The 24,301-nt window shown below is 37.3% G+C and overlaps 1 protein-coding gene across 8 annotated transcripts in view; it reads left to right on the top strand.

The window, feature by feature from the left end:
• The window catches only part of C11H12orf50 (chromosome 11 C12orf50 homolog), a 39,846-nt gene extending 16,414 nt beyond the window's left edge, over window positions 1-23,432 (top strand). For 3 of the 8 annotated variants that reach the window (XM_051846525.2, XM_051846526.2, XM_051846517.2), the window contains exons 4-13: window positions 3,416-3,574; window positions 4,895-5,020; window positions 5,102-5,215; window positions 7,788-7,898; window positions 14,576-14,683; window positions 15,956-16,072; window positions 17,772-17,876; window positions 18,100-18,303; window positions 19,935-20,027; window positions 23,192-23,432. In XM_051846525.2, coding sequence (XP_051702485.2) covers window positions 3,416-3,574; window positions 4,895-5,020; window positions 5,102-5,215; window positions 7,788-7,898; window positions 14,576-14,683; window positions 15,956-16,072; window positions 17,772-17,876; window positions 18,100-18,303; window positions 19,935-20,027; window positions 23,192-23,217 — 1,163 coding nt within the window. In that variant the 3' untranslated portion in view covers window positions 23,218-23,432. The remainder of the gene's footprint in view (window positions 1-3,415; window positions 3,575-4,894; window positions 5,021-5,101; window positions 5,216-7,787; window positions 7,899-14,575; window positions 14,684-15,955; window positions 16,073-17,771; window positions 17,877-18,099; window positions 18,304-19,934; window positions 20,028-23,191) is intronic. The other 5 variants (XM_070052683.1, XM_070052681.1, XM_070052682.1 and 2 more) reach the window with 3 other exon arrangements.
• The last annotated feature ends 869 nt before the right edge of the window (window positions 23,433-24,301 follow it).

Here is a 24,301-nt window from a genome sequence, read left to right as displayed (position 1 = left end):
TTATTTATCTGAGAGGTAAAGCTAAATAGAATAAGAAGGAGAGACAGAGAGAAAGGCCTTCTATCTGCTGGTTCATTCCCCAAATGGCTGCAATGGCTGGAGCTGTGTTGATATAAAACCAGGAGCCAGGAGCTTCCTCTGGGTCTCCCACATGGTTGCAGGGGCCCAAATACTTAGGCCATCCTCTACTGCTTTCTCAGGACATATCAGAGAGTAGGTCAGAAGAAGAATAGCTGGGACTAGAACCAGTGCCCACATGGAATGCCAGCACCACCCACTGTGCCACAGTGCCAGCCCCAAGTCATTGGTTTCTAAACTTGGCTGATTGCATAATTACCAAGACATTTCAAAAATAGTATCGGGGTGGCCCCAGCCTCTAGCACCAGCATCCCAAATGGGTGCCGGTTCAAGTCCTGGCTGCTCCTCTTCTGATCCAACTCTCTGCTATGACCTGACCTGGGAAAGCAGTATAAGATGGCCCAAGTCCTTGGGCCCCTGCACCCACGTGGGAGACCTGGAGGAAACTCCTGGCTCCTGGCTTTGGATCAACTAGCTCTGGTCGTTGCGGTCATTTGGGGAGTGAACCAGTAGAATGGAAGACCTCTCTCTCTGGCTCTACCTCTCTCTGTACCTCTTTCAAATAAATAAAATAATTAAAAATAAAAATAATAAATAAAAACAAACAAAATGAATATAAATACATAAATAAAATGTATTAAAAGAAAAATATTTTTTAAAAAGTATCAGATTTCTAGCCTTTAATCTCTACTTGGTGAATCAGAAGCTAAGAAATTCTGATAATTAGCCAGATGTGATAATCATGGGCTTAGAGAACAAAAGGAGTTAGATTAGTAATGATAGAAGATTTTTTTTGACATTTTTTTTAATTTTTATTTAATGAATATAAATTTCCAAAGTACAGCTTATGGATTACAATGGCTTCCCCCCCATACCGTCCCTCCCACCCGCAACCCTCCCCTTTCCCACTCCCTCTCCCCTTCCATTCACATCAAGATTCATTTTCGATTATCTTAATATACAGAAGATCAGCTTAGTCTACATTAAGTAAGGATTTCAACAGTTTGCTCCCACACAGAAACATAAAGTGAAAAATAATAGATGATTTTTTAAATGATGATGAAATCAGATCAGACCTATTGTCATGTTTATTCCCAGTGAGAGTCAAGTTGGGAGTTGATAATTTCTTTTTCTTTTTTTTTTTTTTTTTACAGAAGATCAGTTTAGTATGCATTAAGTAAAGATTTCAACAGTTTGCACCCCCATAGAAACACAAAGTGAAATATACTGTTTGAGTACTCGTTATAGCATTAAATCTCAATACACAGCACATTAAGGACAGAGATCCTACATGAGGAGTAAGTGCACAGTGACTCCTGTTGTTGACTTTACCAATTGACACTCCTGTCTATGGCATCAGTAATCTCCCTATGCTCCAGTCATGAGTTTCCAAGGCTATGGAAGCCCTCTGAGTTCTCCGACTCTTATTTTGTTTAGACAAGGTCATAGTCAAAGTGGAGGTTCTCTCCTCCCTTCAGAGAAAGGTACCTCCTTCTTTGAAGACCTGTTCTTTCCACTGGGATCTCACTCACAGAGATCTTTTTGCCAGAGTGTCTTGGCTTTCCATGCCTGAAATACTCTCATGGGCTTTTCAGCCAGATCCGAATGGCTTTAGGGCTGATTCTGAGGCCAGAGTGCTATTTAGGACATCTGCCATTCTATGAGTCTGCTGAGTATCTCACTTCCCATGTTGGATCACTCTCCCCTTTAGTAATGATAGAAGATTAAAACAATAATAGAAGCCAATAAAGATTATTTGCTAGTTTTTCAGGATAAAGGGCATTTAAATATGTCTTAAGAGTTTTAGCCAGTCTGACCAGTGCATGGCCAGTAGACAAATATGAGAGCACCATGCTTCTGACTTCTAAGGAATCCCCCTTGGCTACAGATAATTGAAGTCATTGGCTCTTTTCTTCCTTTGAACATACATACTTTGTCATTATAAGGCTTGCCTTATGTGATTTTACCTGTTCATCATTGTGATGTGATTACTACAATTACTGGTTTTTTTGATTGTTTGTTTAAGATTTATCTATTTGTTTTAAAGGTGTAAGGATGGAGGTGGGGAGAGATCTTCCATCCACTAGCTCACTCCCCCAGTGTCCACAACAGTGAAGTCTGGAGTAAGCTGAAGCCAGGAGTCATGAACTCCATCCTGGTCTCCAACATAGGTGGTGGGGGCCCAAGTATTTGGGCCATCTACCACTGCCTTCCTAGGCACATCGGCAGGGAGCTGGATAGGATATGGAGCAGCTGAGCCTTGAACTGGTACTGCAGTATGGGATGCTGTGATCACAAGTGGTGGCTTATCCTGATATCCCACGGTTTCAGCCCCAGTACCATCATTCTTAACTCACAGATCCAATATAAGAATAGTTGTGCCTGCATATACAGATGCTCCTTGACTTATCATGGGTTACATACCAATAAATCCATTTTAAGTTGAAAATATTGTAAGCTGAAAATGCATTTACTGGCCGGCGCCATGGCTCAATAGGCTAATCCTCTGCCTGTGGTGCCGGCACACCGGGTTCTAGTCCCATTCGGGGTGCCAGATTCTGTCCCGGTTGCCCCTCTTCCAAGCCAGCTCTCTGCTGTGGCCAGGGAGTGCAGTGGAGGATGGCCTAAGTGCTTGGGCCCTGTACCTTTGTGGGAGACCAGGATAAGTACCTGGCTCCTGGCTTCGGATCAGCACGATGCGCCAGCCACAGCGCACTGGCCATGGTGGCCATTGGAGGGTGAACCAACGGCAAAAGGAAGACCTTTCTCTCTGTCTCTCTCTCTCTCACTGTCCACTCTGCCTGTCAAAAAAATGCATTTACTATGCTAAACACCTCAGCATCATAGCTTAGCAACCCTGAAAATGGTAGAGTCTTGGCTGTTTACCCTGGTAATCATGTGGCTGACTTGGAGCTGCCTCATTGCTGCAGTCCAGCATTACAAGAGTATCTACTGCTTGTCACTAGCATGGGAAGAGATTAAAATTCAACAAATGCTTTCCATTGAATGGGTATTGCTTATGTCCCATCATAAATTCAAATGATCATTAAATCAGAGACTGCCTATATACCAAAAGTTGTGAAATCCCAAGTCATGATTATAATTGCTATCCACAGTCTGTGAACTAACATATTTTTCCATGATTTGCAGGTACTGTAAGTTGCTTTAACTGTGCTTAAACTTTAACTGTGTTTCCAAAAATAAGAGATGCCTTTTAACAAAATATACCATTAGTTAGAAAATCAACGGTTGGTTATTGAATATACTCATCATATATATATATATATATGTGTGTGTGTGTGTGTATATATATATTCAAGATGCATTTTCTCTGTAGATGTCACACTACAGAAAGAAAGTCAGGAAGGAATTCCAACCCCGACTCAGAGTCAGGAACCTCTGAAACCTCAAGAGAATATATCTCGACCAATTCACCATCCTTTAGTTTTAAAAACTAACTTTGAGGAAGAAGAGGAGGAAGGAGAGGAGCAAAATGGTTAGTGAAACTTTTCTCAGATTTACAGTTTGCTTTCAAGCACCCACAGTATTTCACAAAATTTTTTAACTATTAGGGATTTATAATGTACTATATAAGGCAGAGATTTATCAGAAGGTAACTCTAACTTTATTAAATAAGTTTAATTCATTATGTATTCATTTGTTTTTGTCTAAATATGCTTATCATTTGGAATGGAAGGTTTTTGTTGTTTGATGGCTGGGAGACAAATCTTTTGTTAAATATGTACAAGTGCTTGTAGAGAAGCTAATAATAATCACCCTTATTTATAACAACTATCAAATACATAAGTGTACATGTGTCCATCTTATTTATCTACCTATCCATTAATCATCTATCTGCCTCACATTAATCCTTGAAGTTAAAGAGATTTCAACTGAAATTGATGATTTATAAAGCCCTGTAATGTGGGTTACCTGGGTAGTCCCCAGTTAGAGGATGAACAGAGCTAGAATCTAAGTCTTGTCTCTTACTCCATAATTTTTCTCCTGTATATCACAGCACAGTGGTTCTAGTCAGTCTGTACATACAAGATAAGCATGCAAAAAAAAATATTCACTCTGCTTTGCCCTGAGTGTGTCCTTCTGTGGGCTACAGGCCACCATAATTTCTGTAGTTAGGAATACACAGGACATTTAGTTTTCTTTTTTGTCTTCTGTGGCTAGATGTCTCATGCCTACATCCTCCTCCAAACACCACCCTAATTCATAAGTCTGTGCCTCCAACTTCTCATTTCAAGATAACCAAATGTATACTTTGTCATTTCTTTTCTCTTGACTAATATTTAAAATGTAGCAGCAATTGGAAACATTTGCCAATATGCAAAATTCTTGAATTTAAGAATTAAATAAAAAAGACCAACCTGATATATGAGAATAGTATCTGGGCTGGCGCTGCAGCTCAATAGGCTAATCCTCTGTCTGCGGCGCCAGCACACCGGGTTCTAGTACCGGTCGGGGCGCTGGATTCTGTCCCGGTTGCCCCTCTTCCAGGCCAGCTTTCTGCTGTGGCCCGGGAGTTCAGTGGAGGATGGCCCAAGTGCTTGGGCCCTGCACCCACATGGGAGACCAGGAGAGGCAACTGATCTGATCAGATCAGCGCGGTGTGCCGGTCACAGCGCACCGGCCGCAGTGGCCATTGGAGGGTGAACCAACGGCAAAGGAAGACCTTTCTCTCTGTCTCTATTTCTCACTGTCCACTCTGCCTGTCAACAAAACAAAACAAAACAAAACAAAAACAAAAACAAAAACACCAAAAACCAGTATTTGGGATTTTTCTTTCTGGTTTATAAATTTTCAGATTATTTGGATTTGGGAAAATTTAATTTAAAACAAATATATCTCATAGATGCTTCTTGTTTATGGACAAAGACTGCTGAAGAAATTGAAGAAAAAAGAGCAATAAAGGAGATGTGTAATAAATCTGGTAAGACATCAAACATTTGTAGATTTTCAAGTACTTGATGTGATAAATATACTAACCATTACTTTTCTTATGGGAGATTAGGTGAATACTACAGATTTCATACTCCTCCAGATGTTTCATCATCAAAAAGCATAACTTCTACAGTAGAAAAGGAGTTAGAAAAGCCTTTGGAAAATGGCAGTGAATTGCAAGAAGGTGAGAAATGAAAAGGCTGACTTATTACTTATATTTTAAGATGTTTGATGTGATGAAATGTGAATTCTTTAGTGTGATAGACACTAGAATAGGATTAAATGATAAATACATCAGAATTGAGAGTTGAGAGTAAGAAGGAAGTGTTTTTTTTTTTTTTTTGGATGACCCAAATTTTCTAAGGAAAGCTGCTGTTGTTAATGTAATTTTACTTTCTTAGAGGAGCCAGAAAATAAGTAGATTTCATAAACACTTGGTGATACCACCTACCTGAAACAGGAATCCCTAAAATAACTTGCTGTTTTTGTTTTCTATATAAAATAAATCCCTCTTGTGAAATAGGTCCAATTTTTTGTTTCTGATTAGAAAAGATAACCTATCTCAAGAAGGACAAAAGGGAGGTCACAGAATCTAAGTCACATTAAAGGCAGAACAAGAGTATATTTGTTGATTATATGAGTGTATAAGTGTCTTCTCTTTTATGGGACATTTTCCTTTGGTGAATCTGATTTTGCTGTTGGTCAGATGTTTTGTCCATGAAAGCAAGTTAAGAGTGTTTATTATGGATATTAAACCAGGAGCTAAGAAAAACTCCAGGAATGCCAAAGTTGACCTTGTTTTCTTGTCCTTAGGATGAACTTGTATTTTGCAGCAGTAGAAGAGATTTAAATCCCTCCCTTCTCCTCCAGGGGGGATAAAGAGAGAGAGGAAGGGGACGAGGGAGGGGGAGAGAAAGAAAGTCTCTCAGGATCAAGACCAGTACAGGGTAAAGTACAGAACAGAGAGAACATCTAAAATCTTGTTGCAAATCCCTGTGTAACAAGCTATTTCAACATATGACTATAGGTGGCAGCAACACACTTCAGATGGTAGAACAGTCTGGACAGATTTATTGGGACCCATCTAGGGAAGAACAGATTCCAATTTTGTGCTACTCACACACAAAAAAATCAAAAAACAAAGTACACACAAATGGAAACCAAGTTAGCAACAAATATTAAAAATAGAAGATTATAAAGACAATTATATGCAATTTTGCTTTGTATTATGCCTTTAAAAACTTATTTTAAATTGTTTCAGTTAATTATTGGACACCCTTCATCCAGATTTCTCTCAAATGATAGCATTTTACCAGATTTGAACTTCCATTCTGTCTCTAAATATACACATTGTTATTATTTTCTGAACTATTAGAGTGTAAGTTGCAGACATGATTTCCCTTTGCTCTTCTGTTCTGAAGTATAAACATTACAATCAAGATATTACCACTGATAGAACAGTGCTATTTACAGCTTCACCCCCACCTCATATTTCACCACTTATGCCATCAATGTTCTTTTCAGAAAATTTGTTTTTTTTTGACTGAGCTAAGATCCATTCCAGAATCACACATTTTATTCATTGGTTTGTCAGGTCTCTTTCATTTTGCTTTTAACAGCTTAATTTAGAAGAAATTATTCACAGATGTATAAGGGAAACAGAATAATTTATCACAGTATAATTAGCATTTTTTAGTCAAAAGTGGTTCTAATACTTAGAATTTGATTGTTCATGGTGAATATATAAAAGCAAAAGAAGGATTATAAAATTTGTTCTATGTAAAACACATCAAACAAACTAAATATATTATATACACACAATACTGTTAGATTGGTCTAATTATTTTTTAAAAAAAGATTTATTTATTTGAAAATCAGAGTTACACAGAGAGAGAAAAAGAGGCAGAGAGAGAGAGAGAGGTCTTCCATCTGCTGGTTCACTCCCCAATTGGCTGCAAATGGCTGAGTTGCACCAATCCAAAGCCAGGAGCTAGGAGATTCTTCTAGGTCTCCCACGTGGGTGCAGAAGCCCAAGGACTTGGGCCATCTTCCACTGCTTTCCCAAGCCATAGCAGAGAGCTGGGTTGAACGTGGAGCAGCCAGGACTCGAACCAGCACCTATATAGGATGCTGGCACTGCAGGCGGCAGATTTACCTGCTATGTCACAGCCCTAGCCCATAGTTTAATTTATTAAATTGTCTCTTGATAAAATCCTTGCTCTTTTGTTTTTAATTTTAAAATTCGCTTAAAACTCATTTATTTATATATTGTTCACCAGATTATTTTGCAAACAAGCCTGACATAGCTTTCTAAAACCTTATTCATTTATTTATTTATTAGAGAGTTTGAACTAAAAAAACTTTTTAAAATTTATTTGAGAGGTAGAGAGAGAGAGAAAGAGCTCCTATCTGTTTGTTCACTCCCCAAATGCCAGCAGTGTCCCTGGCTAGGACTGAAATCAGTAGACTTCAATCCAAGTTTTCCACAGTGGAGGCAGGAACCCAATCACATAGACCATCTCTGCTGCCTCATAGAGGCCCAGTTTGCAGGAAGCAGGAAGTTGGAGTCAGGAGCAGAGCCAGATATTAAACCCAGAATTCAGTTGTGGGACATGAGTATCTTAATCGCCATGGTCACCACTAGCCCAAATGCCCACCCTTTATAAAATTTAGAATTTTTTACTTTCATCATCAATTCTGTCACAAACTTCTGTTTAATGGTTCTTGTGCTTACTTTTTTTCTTCTTCATTTCTAGGGGATGGACTTACAGTTCCAACAAAATTTAGTATAATTGAAAGGCAAGGTGAGATAAAAACATCGTTGGATAGGAAACCAAGGACTGACATTGCCGCTTTTGAAAATGGAGGTGAGCTAATGTATTCCTGATCAACTCTGAATATATTGCCACATAACTGAATCTGAATTTTCTCCTCTATAACTGGTTATATTTTATCATTTCTTTTCTATTTCACGTATTATACAAAGGGGTGGTAGTGCAACACAAAATCAAATGCTTTCAGGGGCTAATATCCCTACCAAATTTCTTGTGAGAATTTGTGAATGCATAAGATAATCTATTTTACATATTTTTGTGAGAGATCATGTGTGTGTGTGTGTGTGTGTGTGTGTGTAGGCTGAACTCCAGGATATAATGAATTCATCTGTCAAGCATGTTTGTAGTTTACTATCCTAGAGCTGTGAACAGAGAAGGTATATAATAAGTCTACCTTGAGGCTGCTGTATTCAAATATATATATATATGTATATATATATGCACATATATATATATAATTTTTGCCAAGCCATCACATCCCAATTGTGTGTTCTGCCTTAAAATATTCAGAACTGATTTTGAACATAAACATTTTAGGAAAATCCATCCTTTGATAGAATATTCAAGCCTAATTGTCAAGCAGAGACAGAACTGTCATCTGCTGGTCTACTGCCTGAATACCAGTGACAGGCAAGGATGGATCAGGGCTGAAACCAAGAGATGGAAATTCAATTCACATCTCTCTAGTGGGTGGCAGGAACTTGAGCCCTTGTTGCCTTCCAGGGTTTGCATTAGCATGAAGGCTGGAATTAGGAGCTGGAGTCCATTATTGAACCCAGGCAATCAGATGTGGGACACTGGTATCTTATCCTATGTGTGAAGCACTAAGCTAAGCACCCACTCCGAAACCTAACATAGGGACAGTTTGGAGAAGGAGAAAGTGTGCTGATGGGAAGAATGCTTGTGAGGAGAGAGAAGAAAGTTGAGAGCAGTTGCCATTTTGCCAGTAGGTTTGAGGCTCGGTCATGCTTTCACAGTGCCTGTTTCCATCCATTTTTCTTCTATTATTGCCTAGTACTAATTAGATCCTTTTCTCTCCTTTCTTATGTCTGAAGTGGTTTTAGACTAGCTGTCATCGTTTTGCTGCTTTCAAGCAATAACTTCCTTAGAAGGCTTTTATTTAATGAATACAAATTTCACATGTACAGCTTTTAGGAATATAGTGGTTCTTCCCCTAATTCCTGCCCTCCCACACCACTCCCATTTTACCCCTACTCCCTCTCCCATTCCATTCCTCATTAAGATTTGTTTTTAATTGACTTTATATACAGAAGACCAACTCTATACTAAGAGATTTCAACAGTTTGCAACCACACAAAGTATAAAGTACTATTTGAAGATAAGCTTTACTGTAAATTCTCATAGTACAACTCATTAAGGACTACATGAGGAGCAAGTGCACAGTGACTCCTGTTGTTGATTTAACAATTAGCACTCTTATTTTTGACATCAGTGACCACCTGAGGCTCTTGACTTGAGCTTCCAAGGCTATAGAAGCCTTTTGAGTCCACAAACTTCGTTGGTATTTAGACAGGGCCGTATGCAAAGTGGAAAATCTCTCCTCCCTTCAGAGAAAAGTACATCCTTCTTTGTTGGCCCTTTCTTTCCACTGGGGTCTCACTCCCAGAGATCCTTCATGCAGAACAGTTTTTGCCACTATGTCTTAGCTTTCCACAAGCAATAACTTTTAGCTGTAAGTCAGAAACATTGACGGTTTCTCCAATGGAGCTTACACCATCTACACAATCTAGCAGAGAACAAAACTGGGATCTACTTAACCTGACCAGTTCTAACCGTGCATTTTGGTGAAATATTGTTAAATCATATCACCTTATTGATGAATAAAAGGTCATTTTCAATCACTGATAAACTTACATTTTCATATAAAAAACTTTCCTTAATGTTATAACATCAGTAATCTGTCCTCTAATTTTGGGGGGCTTATAAAATGCAAGAATGTCCTGTCACTTTCATTAGTATATGTACTGATACTATTAGAGGAATAAACTGGCTGAGAAGCCATATCAAGAGAATGTTAAAATTTTCCATCTTCTGGGTTACTGGACTTCTGCCTAGTCAAGTTTTTCAGTTTTCCAGATATCATAATGTTCTCTGTCTCTAAATTGAAGAATCTCTTGGGGGATGTATATAGAATAACATAAATATATTTATACCCCTGTATTTTTTTGAGATTTATTTTAAAATTTACTTGAAAGAGTTACAGAAAGATAGAGAGTGGGAGAGAGAGAGAGGGAGAGAGTGAGAGTTAGGCCTTTCAGTCTACTGGTTCACTCCCCAATGGCTACAACAGCCAGGGCTGGGCCAGGCAGGAACCAGGAGCCTGGATCCCCATCCAGGTCTTCCATGTGGGTGGCAAGTTCCCAATTACTTGAACTATATTCTGCTGCCTTCCCATGCACATTAGCAGGTTGCTTAATCAGAAGTGGATCAGCCAGAACTCAAACTGTTGCTCATATGGGATGCTGGTATTGCAGGTTATCAGCTTAACCCTCTGCACCACAATGCTGTCCCTTTGACCCCTGTGCTATAAGACATCTTTGAAAGGAAGATGATCAGATATTAGAAATCTTATGAAGGAGTCAATATTCAATTTGAAAGAGAACACTTGAAGCATTGTCTTTAGTTTTAATACTTGTAATACTTTACTGAACTTTGCCTTTAATAAAATATGAGGATAAAATAAATGGCTGAATAAAATTTACATGCATATGCATCAGTATAACCATAATTATTGTACTACCAAAGACTCTGTCCAAGTCAGTAGTCCCCTCCCAATGCTAACTATGACTCTGATCTCTGTTATATTGACCTTTATGTAAATGAAAATACAGTTTGCACTCTTCTACTTTGCATTTTTTTCCTTAACACATTTTATATGATCCATGTTGTTGATTGTAACAAGGGCCCTTTTACATTGCTGTGTATTTCTCTCTTTCTAACTCTGTCTATATATGTATGGCTATAGCTATATATATGTATCTATGAATATCTATATATATATACCCACACACGTGTATGAACACACAATTGATTTTCATTATTCCTAGTAGTTATGTTTTATGAAGTTGATATGATCAATGAGTTAGCAATAACTGAGCTGTTGTTCCTAGGGGAATATGTACATAAATACATTTATATACATATGCATATATCACATATATTATAGCCTTAAGTCCAAGAAAATTAGTCATCCTGGTAGATTCTATTTTCTTTATTTTACAAAAGAGAAACAAGGTTCAGAAGTGTTAAGTGACCCTTCTGAGATTGCCCATCCAACAAGTGTCAGAGCTGGGATTCAAACCCAACCTGGCCCCGAGAGAGTTTCTGGCTGCATTACCCACTACTGTCTCTGTCCTGAGGCCCTCTCTGAGTAAACACTGAAACAAAATGCAGAGCATTGCCTTTTTTGAACTCAGCTAGGAATGTGCTGAGCAACTCAAGTTTTCCACCGCTCTTCATTTGTTTGTGAAAACTACAAAAGCATCATGAGTATTGATAATATCTTTGACAGACATTGTTTCCAGTTTGGTGTTTGTTTTAATTCACTTTTATTGTTGTTGCTACAACTAAATAAAACAGACTGGGTAATTTATAAAGAATAAAGTTTGTTTGGCTCAGAGTTCTGCAGGCTGGGAGTTCCAAGGGCATGGCACCTGGTGGGATCTTCCTTGTACAGCATAATATGACAGAGGGCATCGTACAGAGCAATTGTGCCAGCTCAAGTCTCTTCCTTTTCTAGTAAAGCCTTTAATGCCATCTTGGAGGCCTCACCTCATGAGCCATCTAATCATAATTACCTCCCAAAGATACTTAACATATGATTTGGGGGATTAAGTTTCCAATACATGAACTTTCATGGGACACATTCAGACCATAGCAGGGCTATTATGAACATTCTTGAACATTCTTCTAAGGGACATACACTCTCATTTTCTTCAGGGTAAACTTGCTCTGTAGCCTTAAGTCCTTTAAATTTTAGCCATTTTTGCACATGGATTCTGCCATCCTCTTTTGTCAAGTATACTTTAGAGGTTCTAGCCCATTTAAAATGATCTTTTCCGTGCTGATTACTTAGAATGTATCTGGATACTTTCTGCCAAGCTTCTGTCCTGTTCACTGATCCCCATCTTCTCAGATCTTAGAATCATGTGTGAAGTCCCTAATTTCTATTTAAAAAATTTTTAATTTATTTTTTATAATTTTTTATTTATAGAAGCTGAACAAATTTTATGTATTTCATATATACAGATTTAAGAGCATAGTGATACTTCCTATCCTGCCCTCCCTCCTCCTCCCTTCCTTATTCTTTCTCTTAATTTTTACGATGATGTACTTTCAGTTTATTTTATAATCATAAGCTTCTGTTTGACTTCTTTATGGATCTTCTACTAAAATTCTCCATCAGTCCTCCAGTTTGTGAGTCATGTTAATTTTTTTAGTTTTCATATTTGATAATGCTTGAATCTTTATCATTTTCCTGTTTTTTTATCAACTGTTTTGTTTCTTTGTAGCCTTTTTAATTTTTTATTAGAGGCAAACATTATGGATTAAAAAATCATGTGGTATATTTTTTATTTAATTTTAATTTTTTATTTTTTGCCAGGCAGAGTTAGACAGTGAGAGAAAGAGAGACAGAGAGAGTTACAGACAGTGAGAGAGAGAGACAGAGAGAAAGGTCTTCCTTCTGTTGGTTCATTCCCCTAATGGCCGCCACAGCCGGTGCTACCGCTGATCCTGGAGCTGGGTACTTCCTCCCGGTCTCCCATGCGGGTGCAGGGCCCAAGCACTTGGGCCATCCTCCTCTGCCCTCCCGGGCCACAGCAGAGAGCTAGACTGGAAGAGGAGCAACCAGGACTAGAACCCAGGGTGCCGGTGCTGCATGGGGGAGGATTAGCCAAGTGAGCCATGGCGCTGGCCTTGGTATATTAATGATGTTGTTTTACCACAGGGAAAATTTCCTTTTGTCACTAGCTGGACTATTAACAGGTCACCCTGATTCTGTCGTGGATTGGCCTTAAGCTTTATTAGTAATGATGTAGTAGCTGATGTATTATTTGCTCTTCCTTTGGAGATATGGTTCTTTTTCCTCGTGTAAGGACCTTGCACCTAAAACATTGCCTTTATATTTATCAGTTGAGAGCTTGGAATGTTTGCCAGGATCTCTCCAACTTGGTTGGGCTTGAATTCCAAATTTTGCCTCACAAGCAGTATGCCACTATTAAAATCTCCGATACTGTTTATTCTGGTTTCTTGACTCCCACTTTGCACATGGAAGGTATGGAAGTCAAGCAACAACTTAACAGAGATTTAATTTCAGGGGAACTTCTTTGATGTTTATTCCACTCTCAGATTTTCCTCCCAAGTTCAAGCCACCTAGGCTGTTCCAAACTTTGGGCTCTCTCTTTCTGGCTTAGCTGAGTGGTTACATTCTCTCTTCATGGTGAATAAGACATGCTCTCAAGGAAAAATGTGCAGTAAATAAAGAGTTTAATTCATTCAAAGAGAAAATCCAGGAAATTTGCTTTGTGAGCCTCCACTGTCAGACATCTACTTTTCTGTACATTGGGTTGTTTTCCAATTGGTTTGTTTTGGATATTTTGTGTTAGTTTTTTGCAGGATAGTTCTTCTGATACAAGCTATTTCATCATGACTGACACCAAAATTCTTTTTGATGCTTTTATCACTGGTTTTATGTAAGTGCCCTCAGGCCAGCCATTTTATGTAAGTAATTACTGTAGATAAACTCTGTGGTAGAACTTTGGCACATCATGTGCACTAAACAAATACTTGTAGAATAAAGGATTATATGTTTGTGCTGAATGATTGTGGGACTGGATATATGTTTCGAAAATGTACAAATAAATGAAAGTTAATAAGATAACAAGGTAAATGCAAACAGTGATAAACATGAAGTCTTCTGTTTAGGTTCAGGACATTAATGGCTTTTCTTCAAATTGGGAAAAATCTGACATGACATAGTTTGGAAGATTAAAAATAGTGCTTTTTGTTGGCCAAATGTGTTTCCATTAAAAAATAGCTAAGGAAAACTTATATCAAATTATTAAGAGTAATATAGGACACAAAATTAAATGTAATAAGTCATTGTAATTTTTCAGAGGTGTGTTCAGCCCATAGCAAAATGCTCTATAAATATCAGCTGCTATTATATTAGTTCCACTGATTTCTCTATAGTTTAGTCCATATTGACATGTCATTTTTTGAAAAAAAAAAGTATTTCATGTTAGGACTCGGTAACTAGTACAGTGAATGATCTGGAGATATTGTATATAAGTGGTATTTAAAATAGTTATGGAAATTTGTCCTGGAAAATACAAGACCCTCAAAGATCACTGAAAACTATTTTCATGTATCTGAAGATACAATATAAAGAAAATGTTTATTTATTCTGCCTTATAAAAAGTACAACTAAAGATTGTTATAAGTTAAAATTGATTTTGTTGAATATGTAAATTTTCTTATGATTATCTATGTTTACATATTTAGTGTTCATATATTAATGTACATGCATTTATCTAAGCATTTATGATATATATAAAGATGAAGACAGTATCTCTGGTAAATGTTTAAACACAAGTGGTAAAAAGGGGATTTGTAGAAGATATTGCTGTCTTAAAAGTTAGTTTTGTAGAACCTCCTGCATTGCCACTGACAGTAAGGTTTTATTGTAGGAGGGGACTGTTATGTTCCACAGAGGATCATATTTCTTGGAGTAGATGAAAGTGAAGCTTTACCTGAAGAAAAGGAAATCACCATGTCAAAATGTTCAAATACTAAAGGTAATGAATCATTCTGTAATTCTGATCAGTTTGTGATTATTTTTATCAGTAAGTTAAACAACAAAGCTTTGTTGTAAAATGCTATGTGAAAGGGAAAGTAATAAATCAAGGTATACACTGAACAGGAGTAAAGAGTCCTAGGGTTCCAGGCCTGGTACTGTCCCTAATTATTTGGCTATGGGACTTCATCTTTTTTTAGCCTTGGTTTCCTTGTCTGAAAAGTTAGCCTGTGGGACTGCATATTTGCTAAGAATCTTGCTAGCTCTAAAGTTATTGGCTGTCTTATATAGCAGCACCACAAGACCTTTTCATCTTTCTTTTTTCAATTTATAGTGTCAAAAGACAGGATTATGTTAGAAAATATTCTTTGTGAATGCTATGAAGAGCAACAATCTTGTGATGAATTCCCCATTTTATAAGTATCAAGAAATGTGATCGAATATATCCTCTACAGTCCTCCACTGCCTTTACTGTGCTTAGAATCCCCTAGCTGCTGCCCCTTGGCTGTGTGCCTCTTTCAATCCCAGACAAAAAGTGCAGCAGTTCTGTAATTAGAGGACTTCACATTGTTTCCAGCAAAATGTAACCCATCTCATGTACTGTTTCCTCCATCATTAAATAATCTCAAGTATAGAGAAAGGTGCATGTCAACAAACTAAACCATTTTAATGGAAAATTATAAGTGAATCTTAGATATGGAACTATTTTGCTCAACCCATCAAAAAACTTCTTAAAGCAATACTAATTGCGGTAGCCAGCAGCCATGTGTGGCTATTTAAATTCAATTCAAGTTCAATAAAATTTTTGAAGTCTTTTAGCTGCCCTAACCATGTTCCAAGTGTTCAATAACCACATATGTCTAGTGGCTCCCAAGTACTACAGCACAGATTAATAACATTTCTATTGTTGTGGAAAGCCTATTGGATAATTCTTGCCCCAGAGCATGGAACAAGTAAAGCTGTTATATATAAAATATTTTCAGAACCCTTGGTTTAAGTGGAGCCACATGATGTAAAATTGATCACTTTTTAATTCTTTTGTATTGCCATGATTATGTTATTTACATTTTGAAGATTAGGCTGCAGATTTGGATTTTTGAGTTTTGGGGGTCAATGTAGCAACTGAAGAATTTTAATAATTCTTTCTAAAAATTCATATACGTTTATATTTTAAACAGATGTGTCTATTGTGTCATGTTTGAAAAGTGAAATGGCAACTGAAATGCTTCATTTGCTAATACTGACATTTTATTGTCTTATTATCGTTTAAAAGATAACAAGGACAATCCTCATCCAAAGCGTTCCCTAACTACCCGGCCAGCACCTACAACGCACGTGTTAAATGCTACTGAAAACATCAGTGTGAAGTGCAGAGAGGACCCCTCTTTAAGTGAGACCTTGGCTCCATCACTTTTTGGGATTACTGTATTTCTTATCATGGATTTGTTTTGCTTATTTGAAATATAATTTTTGAAAAGAGAAAAAGGATAGTTTGAAAATTTTTCAGTAGTAAGAATTAAAGAAAAAATTTTTCCCTAATTCTGACCATGAATTTTGATGCAGGTTCTAGTAAATGACATGCTTTCCTACTTGTTAGATTTAGGTATTAAAGTTACTAGCATACTGTCTCCTCAGATTTTGAATTTCATCCACAGTGCCATATGTTGACAGGTTTTTATTATGTTTTGGATTATTTTTCTTGAGTTGTCTTTTCCTTGGCCTTCAGTATGCTGAACTACTTCTCTTGACACATTGAGACTTCTGAATCTTCCTGATTCCTTCCGTCCATCCTTCTGTATTTATTTCATTTGGTGGATCCCTATAGCATTCTTAGATCTCAGCAAGGAGAACAAGATGGCTTTCCCCAGTCAGAGGATTGGGCATTTAGGAATGGAGGTTGGGCATGATGTTTGTGGAGGAGACAGTAAATTAGAGTTGCACTGAGGACTTAAGCTTAAACTGAGGATGAAATCTAGGACAAAGGCAGATTTAGCAATTGGCTGTAGAAAGCTAGTGTAGTCTACGCAGGGCACTTGATGTTCATTTTCTCTGTGTACCAGTCACTTGTGAATAAGAATTCGTTGAATAACACTTGTGAGTATCAGTTTTTTAAAGAAACTATTTTATGGAGAAATGTACCTTGAGAATTCCTGGAAAATTGAGAATGAATATTTTTTGATGTAAAAATATGCAGATAAAAAGTGAAAATTGTAATGATTTTAGCACTTACAAATTCTGATCAGTCTTTTTTTGAGTATATTAACTATACATCCAACTTCTCAAGACCTTTAAAGGAAAATTCACTGAAAGTATTTTATATTAATTTAACATTGAAATATAGTAGTTTTGGCTAAAGTACAAAATGATTTGTGTTGAAAATAATAATTCTAAAACTACTTAATAATAACATCATAATGACTCATATAATTGAATTTGAAATGCAATTTTATGTTCTTTTAAAAGCATCCAAACATTTGCTTGGAGATAAGGATTTTTATAAGAGGAAAGATACTTATTAAAGATTTTCTCAGCCGGCGCCGTGGCTCAATAGGCTAATCCTCCACCTTGCGGCGCCGGCACACCGGGTTCTAGTCCCGGTTGGGGTGCCGGATTCTGTCCCGGTTGCCCCTCTTCCAGGCCAGCTCTCTGCTATGGCCAGGGAGTGCAGTGGAGGATGGCCCAGGTGCTTGGGCCCTGCACCCCATGGGAGACCAGGAAAAAGCACCTGGCTCCTGGCTCCTGCCAGGATCAGCGCGGTGCGCCGGCTGCAGCGGCGGCCATTGGAGGGTGAACCAGCGGCAAAGGAAGACCTTTCTCTCTCTGTCTCTCTCTCACTGTCCACTCTGCCTGTCAAAAAAAAAAAAAAAAAAAAAAAAAAAAGATTTTCTCATCAATCTATTTCCAAGATAGATATTTTTGGCATTTAAAAATAAATCACCCTTTGTTCTAGAAAGTAAAACATAAGAATGGTACAGTTATTTTTTTCTCTTGCTTGACATGTGAATGCACAGCTATGTAATTATTACCTACAGTAATTTTTAGTTGATAGCATATCTTAAAAAACTGTAAAAATTTATATCTTTTCTAAGTGAATGATGTCCAGCCAGTGAGGAAGCCTCATTTGAAAGGTGTGAAAAAAAGAAAATGGATTTATGATGAACCAAAGAACTTTCCTGGTCCTGGAATGCGGCGAGGTAAAGTGTCCATATGTTTGAAATTTCCATATTAAAATTTTAAAAGAGATCAATAACATTGATCAAAATATTTTCCACCTGAAAATCAAATCACTGTTGGGATTATCAGCCCAGTTCCTGTCAGCTTTCATTGTGCTGTCCAATCCTTATATTGTAATAGTGTGCATATGAATGCAAAAGAAGTTTGTTTTCACCCTCACTCACTGTCCTTTTTCTGTAACAGCAGTACAGGCCCCAAATCCCAAAAATAAAATGAATTACCATCGCAACAATAAAAGCCGAAATGCCGAGAATGCGTCCTATATCCATGTTCAAAGAGATGCCGTCAGAAATGTCTCATTGAATGCACAGCCCCGCAGCCGGCCCACAAATGGGTCCTACAATAAAGTTGATGTTAACAAGGAACCCAAACTCAACCTCTATCCAGGTGAGGCTCTTTACCACTGTGGTTTACTCTTGTCTGTGGTTTGCCTTCCCATGGAACTGCCTGGTGACTTGGCTGATGGTTGCTGCTACTCTCTCCCCTCTTCTTTTCCTAGGCCATCATCACCTTAACACCTAGTGAGAGGATTTTTTTTCCTCGACTGGAGTGTATCTGATTTAAAAGATATCAAAGAAAACTGATGTTGGGTGCAGATGATTTGATACTGTTCTTCCCTAGAGTTTTGGGTCAGAGCACTGCGCTTTGTTCTCCCTGCACAGCTTTCTTTCACTCTGGAGGATTGTTTTTAAATGGTTGACATTTTCTTGTTCCACTAACTGCATTGTTCAATTATCACTGTCAGACTAGTGCCTTGGTTTTTCTTTAGGCCCTTCATGATTACTTTCTGAAAGGGTTAGTTTGGAGGTTAACTGTAATATTTTTGACAACCTCTCATCTCTCACACCATGCACAGATTGCTTCTAAATCATTTCATCATGTAATAGTCAAAGGCATACTATATGTCAGGAAGTACAAAGCCACAGGGGAGAACAGAGCCAAATATCTTTTTCTTGGTGTGTCTCAGATAAATTTTGCTCCTTTGAAGTTGAGTTTCAGTTCCCTCAACTTAACAAAATGCTACTTGTTTCTCTAAATTTCATGTTTCTAGTTTTCCGTGTTCACAGTCCTGGTTAGTGGAGTCTGAAGGATATATATTTTGGGAAACATAAGTAAAGACACTGTGTATTTCTTAGGTTATTTCTTTATTTAAATATGTTTTACTGAAATTATTTGTCTCTTTTAAATAATAATTTATAGATAGATTTGTAAAGAAGGATATTCTTAGATGAAATTAGCTTTCAATTTTATTCATTACTATTACTATTATTATATTTATTACTATTATTTTACTGCAAGTATATGGCTTTGAAAAATACAATAAGTACTAGAATAGTTTGTTGCCAGTATCTAGATTGGGTGAATATGCCATCAGTAGCACTCTGTATTGTTTTGTACTGTTAGCGAACATGTCAGCACAAGAAAAGTAACAAATCCTTGGTATTGTTATGCACCAGGTTTTGAGATTCTCAGCTGCAAAGTAATTCTTGAAAACACACTTATAACCTTGTTAGACAATAGTTGAAATGTAGCGATGTCAGAGAAAAGTGTGTATTTAAGGAGCAGGCCAATATATAAATGTTCTGACTTACTGGGGCAAGGAGTGCTGTATTGTAGACTGGTCACTGTGACTGGAGATGGAAATAGAACTTGCGCTGTATCTCATAGATGTTTTTTAAAGGTCTACAAAATTATAAAATTATATGCAAAATCATGGTTAAGCGAGGCAGTGAATATTTTTATTACATCTCAACATTAGACGCTCTAGCTTATCCTCATGGGAGAGAGCTTTAGTTGAGGAATTGGACAGCCAATTAAGAGATCTGCAACTATGTTTGCTGATAACTTAAATAGTCTTAATAAATTCACTTATATCCCTGATATCTTAGCTTTTAAATGGTAAAATGAAATACTTAGAGAGTACCTTCACCCCTGAGTTGTTTATAACTTTGAAACACCCTTGGAATGTGATTTTCAAATTATAAAATTTATATTTAATTCTGGTCTTTTTTTCTCAGACAAATATATGTCAACATCATATAATAGTTCAGCCTGGAGAAAAAGAATTCCTTTTCCAAAAACATATTCAAAAACTGAAAAGATTTATCCAGGTAAACATTTACTGGTGATTTTCATGATATTGTGCAATTCTGAAAATGAACAAGTTGTTAAGTTCAAGGAATGTATTTCAGAAAACATTAAAATGAATAAAATTTCCATGGCATAGATGCACATTTTATTCATGGAGTTGGTAGTATGGTATGTACTACCAACTTAATTTTGTTTTACTGTTTTCCGCTTTGCCTATTTTTCTGTTACTAGAAAACATTCTGATACAGTTCTTTCCTTGACAATAAGCATAGTAATTGCAGTGATTATGTAATATGTTAAGACACATTTTACTACAAAGTAAATATATAAAATGTATTTTGACACAAGTAACATATTAAAGCCTTGCTATATTTACAATAGACAAACACTGGCTGGTAAAGGCTAACAGAGAACACAAGATGAGTTTTCTTGTCCAGGAGGTTCTAAGTGTCCATGCTCCCATGTTTGTTGTACCTTGTGCTCTCGGAGGGTGAAGGGATCCTGGGAATCTCTTGGGTTTGAAGTTCGTAATAGCCCTGACCTCAGACTGTCCTGCTAAACAGGTTAGTGTCTCCTCCCAACCTACCCTGGGCTGACTATGTAAGTTTGGAAAACCACACAGGATACAGTGGATTCAGTTACTTCTCATATAACTGAACCTGTCAGAAAAAGCTCCAGAAAGGGCTATCTTACCTACAGACATAGCCTAAAACTTTCTAAATAACCTAAAATCCATAAATTCTTATTCCAGAGCCTCCCAGAACGAACCAGAATATGTCCAGACTAGAAACCTTCCCCTTGCCAAAATGAAGAGTTGGCATGACGCTTCTTGAAATAGTTCTAACTGCACTGTGACTCAGTGCAGAAGTAGCTTGTGTATATATTTACACAAAAACGACAGCTTTTTCTCCTGTCTTTTCTCAAATCGCGTTGTACTGTGAGATAACTCTAATGCAGTGTTACTTAATTGCCTATATTTTCACTTAATTTTGGTTGGTCTATCACATGTAATTGCACTTAATTTTAGCGGATACAGAGGAGAAAAGTTGATCAGATTTATGGATGAAATTAGAAATCATTGAGCTACAGCCATTTCTTCTATGGTTTCCTTAAGGACAGGATGATATTTGGAGTAATGAAGGATGTGCTCCTCCCTCTCTCCTTATCCCATTGATCCCTTTGACTGCTCTTGTGTTCCAATAGTCTTCTCCCTGTTTTCCCAAGAAGGATTGGGGAAAGAAGGATCACTTCCAAACAGGAAACATCTTCCATCTGTGTGTAGTGCAGAATCTGTGTGTCCATGTGTGAAGAGGAAACATGTACCTTCCAAGTGTAGTGCAGAATCTACACGTCTGTGTGAACAAGAAAAATGTAGCATGTATGTGTAACACAGAATCTGCATCTGTGTGTGAACAGGAAACATGTACCATCCCTGTGTAGTACACAATCTACATATCCGTGTGTGTCATTTATGTATAGATAGGATCTGCACATCCAGGTATGAACAGGAAACACCATCTATGTGCATTGCAGAGTCTGTGCATCTACGTGTGTATGGGAAGTGTACCTTCCACTTGTAGCACAGGATCTATGCATCCATCTGTGACTGTGTTGCCTTTCCTAGATGTTACAGGGGGTGAAAAGCTTTGGGGAGAGCTTTTCAGTGTCATCTGAGTTGGGGGGAAGTCAGACCATGTCTGACACATCAGGGCTAAATATAGCTTCTCGAGATTTGCAGGTGCCAGGCCATCCGATGTTCCTGGGGACCTCAAGCAGGAGAGAGGTCCTGAGAACGGATTAATTGATTTATACAAGGTCTACTGGCTGGAACTGAAGCATTGGAAAAATGTTTGTTGTTCAGCCCTCTTGAGGTGTGTGAGGGGTACTTAGCAGTGTCAATGGGTTGCCTCTAATAAAGAGCCAAATAGAAACCAAAGCAGCATCCACTGACCAAATATTGTTTAAAGTATGATCTGAAGACCAGCTGCAATGATACCATCTAAGAATTTGTGAAAAAAAGCAGAGTCCCCATCCCAGACTCACTAAATCAGAATCTAAATTTGAAAGCATGCCTCCATGTTTAGCATACACATTAAAGTTTGATAAACCCTTGACTACATTATCTGGACCACCTTCAAGGGAAATAAGAGTATAGCACAGAACCATACTTGACAAGATCTGAAATGATATTCTCTTCCTAGCTGCCACAGAGAAGTAACCTTTCTCCCCTCTCCCTACCCAGAAATTAGGATCTACGTTAGTATACTTTTTAGGAATAAAACCCTGAGGAAAAAATTAAGTCTGAATTTGATTGAAATGCAAAAGTGAAGTGACTAAGAAATCACTGTGTTGGACTGAGAACTAGATGTGAAAGATCTAGATCTAGGTCAGTTTTTTACATCAGGAAGACTAGGGACCTGAAGTCAAGAAATTAAATACCTTTTATAAAATTTTATCGTATATAATGTATTTTCTTATTTGCTTTTCACTCATAAATTTCTGACTCCAAAACTCTTACCCTTTTGGATTGTTGTTGTCATCAGCAGAGCAGGAAGAGAAAGATGAGCTATGTTTCTTTCTCCACATATTTCTGCTAGGGTACAGGGCAGCAGTTTCAACATTTCCCAGTGGACAGATGGACTGCTGGAAGGAAGGAGGCAGAAAACACAAGCTGCCTCTAGTCTGTTTCTCTAAGGCTCTGACAGCCAAGGCCATAGAAGTGTAAATGAGTGAGAGGAGCCTTTTGGGAAAATGGTGTTGGATACTGTGATGATAATGCAATAGGAAAGGAAAATGTGAGTGCCTTGTGAGAGGCAGGGGCAGGAGCTGCAGAGACCTGAAGATGTCATTCTCATTGTTGGCTTTCCCTAGAGGCCATGTGTCCTTTCTGATAGGAATGTAGTTGATGCAATGGAGGTGACTGACTGAGTTCATTCTAAGTGTCCCATTGCACAGCCTTATAGATAGTATCATTTCCATTACTTTCCACTCCTCCATCCAAGTGCACTACATATTAAGCAGCAAAAAGACCTGAATTGATTTTGAATATTTATGAATGAAAGTAATAAGCTTAGTTTTTGTTTTGTCTTTGAATTTCATGGCAGTTAGCAAAAGAAATATGAACTATCAGTGCCCTGAAAATTGAAATAGAAAATAATCAACATTTTGTATATTTTATTATTAGAGCCACGAAGAAATGGGAGTAAGTAAACTTGGAGGTTGAGAGAAGAGGAAAAATGAGAAAAGAGAAAAGTGTCAGACATCATCTGATTTACAATCGAAAATGAAAATTCAAAGAATGAGATATTCAAGTACTCCATACCATATACGGGATAGCCAAAGATGATAAAATGCAAATTCTGAAAATAAGATGCAGGAAGTACATTGTGCTCTTTCAAAACTGATAAATATGCAAATTACAAACAGCTGCCTGTGTATTTATGTAGGTCTGGAATTCATTCAATGCATTGCTTCAAACATTTAATAAAATTTAAAAGTTTGACAATTAAAATCATTCTTTAATTGTGAACCAAGTTAGATTGCACAGATTGAGTCATAAAATTGTGCCCTTAATCTCTGTTTTACAATATTCTTTATGGAAGAAACCTCATGTTTTTCTTTCTTTACTTAGCTTTTAAGTTGGGCCTTCAGCAATATAAGACATAACAAGTGTAAACAAATTCAGTGCAGTCCCAGGGTTACAGTTTGATGATGAGTATGTTAGAGATATTTGCACAGAAATAGACTTTGATGTGTGGCAGAAAGAGACAGAGGTTGGTTCATTATGCAAGGCAGTGTCTTTTTAATTGGCAAGTACAAGATCTGCTGAGATATGCTATATTCAAATAAAAAATAAACATTTGCTTGCCATGAAAAATGAAGTTATAGGATCATATTGGAGAAAATGACATGTTTAACCAAAAAAGAGTGAATTAATAACATGGTAACCCAAAAGGTCTTGATGAAGTTTTAAGACTTTAGTAACTCCAGCAGTATAAATGCTAACAAAAGAGAGATCAACTGAAAGCTTCTTTCTTTTTTTTTTTTTTTTAAACTAGAAACCGTTTATTTAAGGTATACAAACTTGATGCATTTAATATAAACTAATTTAGGAAAATAATGATTCTTCCCATCCTACCCTCCTTCTGCCCGCACTCTGACCCTTCTTTCTCCTCTCTCTCCTATTCTCATTATTATTTGTGTTTTACAAAGATCTTTTTCAATTAACTTTATACACATATGATTAATATATAGATTTCCTACAGTAAGGAAAGAGTTCAACAAATAGTATGCA

Source organism: Oryctolagus cuniculus, chromosome 11 (assembly GCF_964237555.1).
Source record: "Oryctolagus cuniculus chromosome 11, mOryCun1.1, whole genome shotgun sequence".
NCBI classification, from domain to species: Eukaryota; Metazoa; Chordata; class Mammalia; order Lagomorpha; family Leporidae; genus Oryctolagus; species Oryctolagus cuniculus.
Note: the sequence above shows the minus strand (reverse complement) of the source record. Positions and strands in the feature narration are given on the sequence as shown.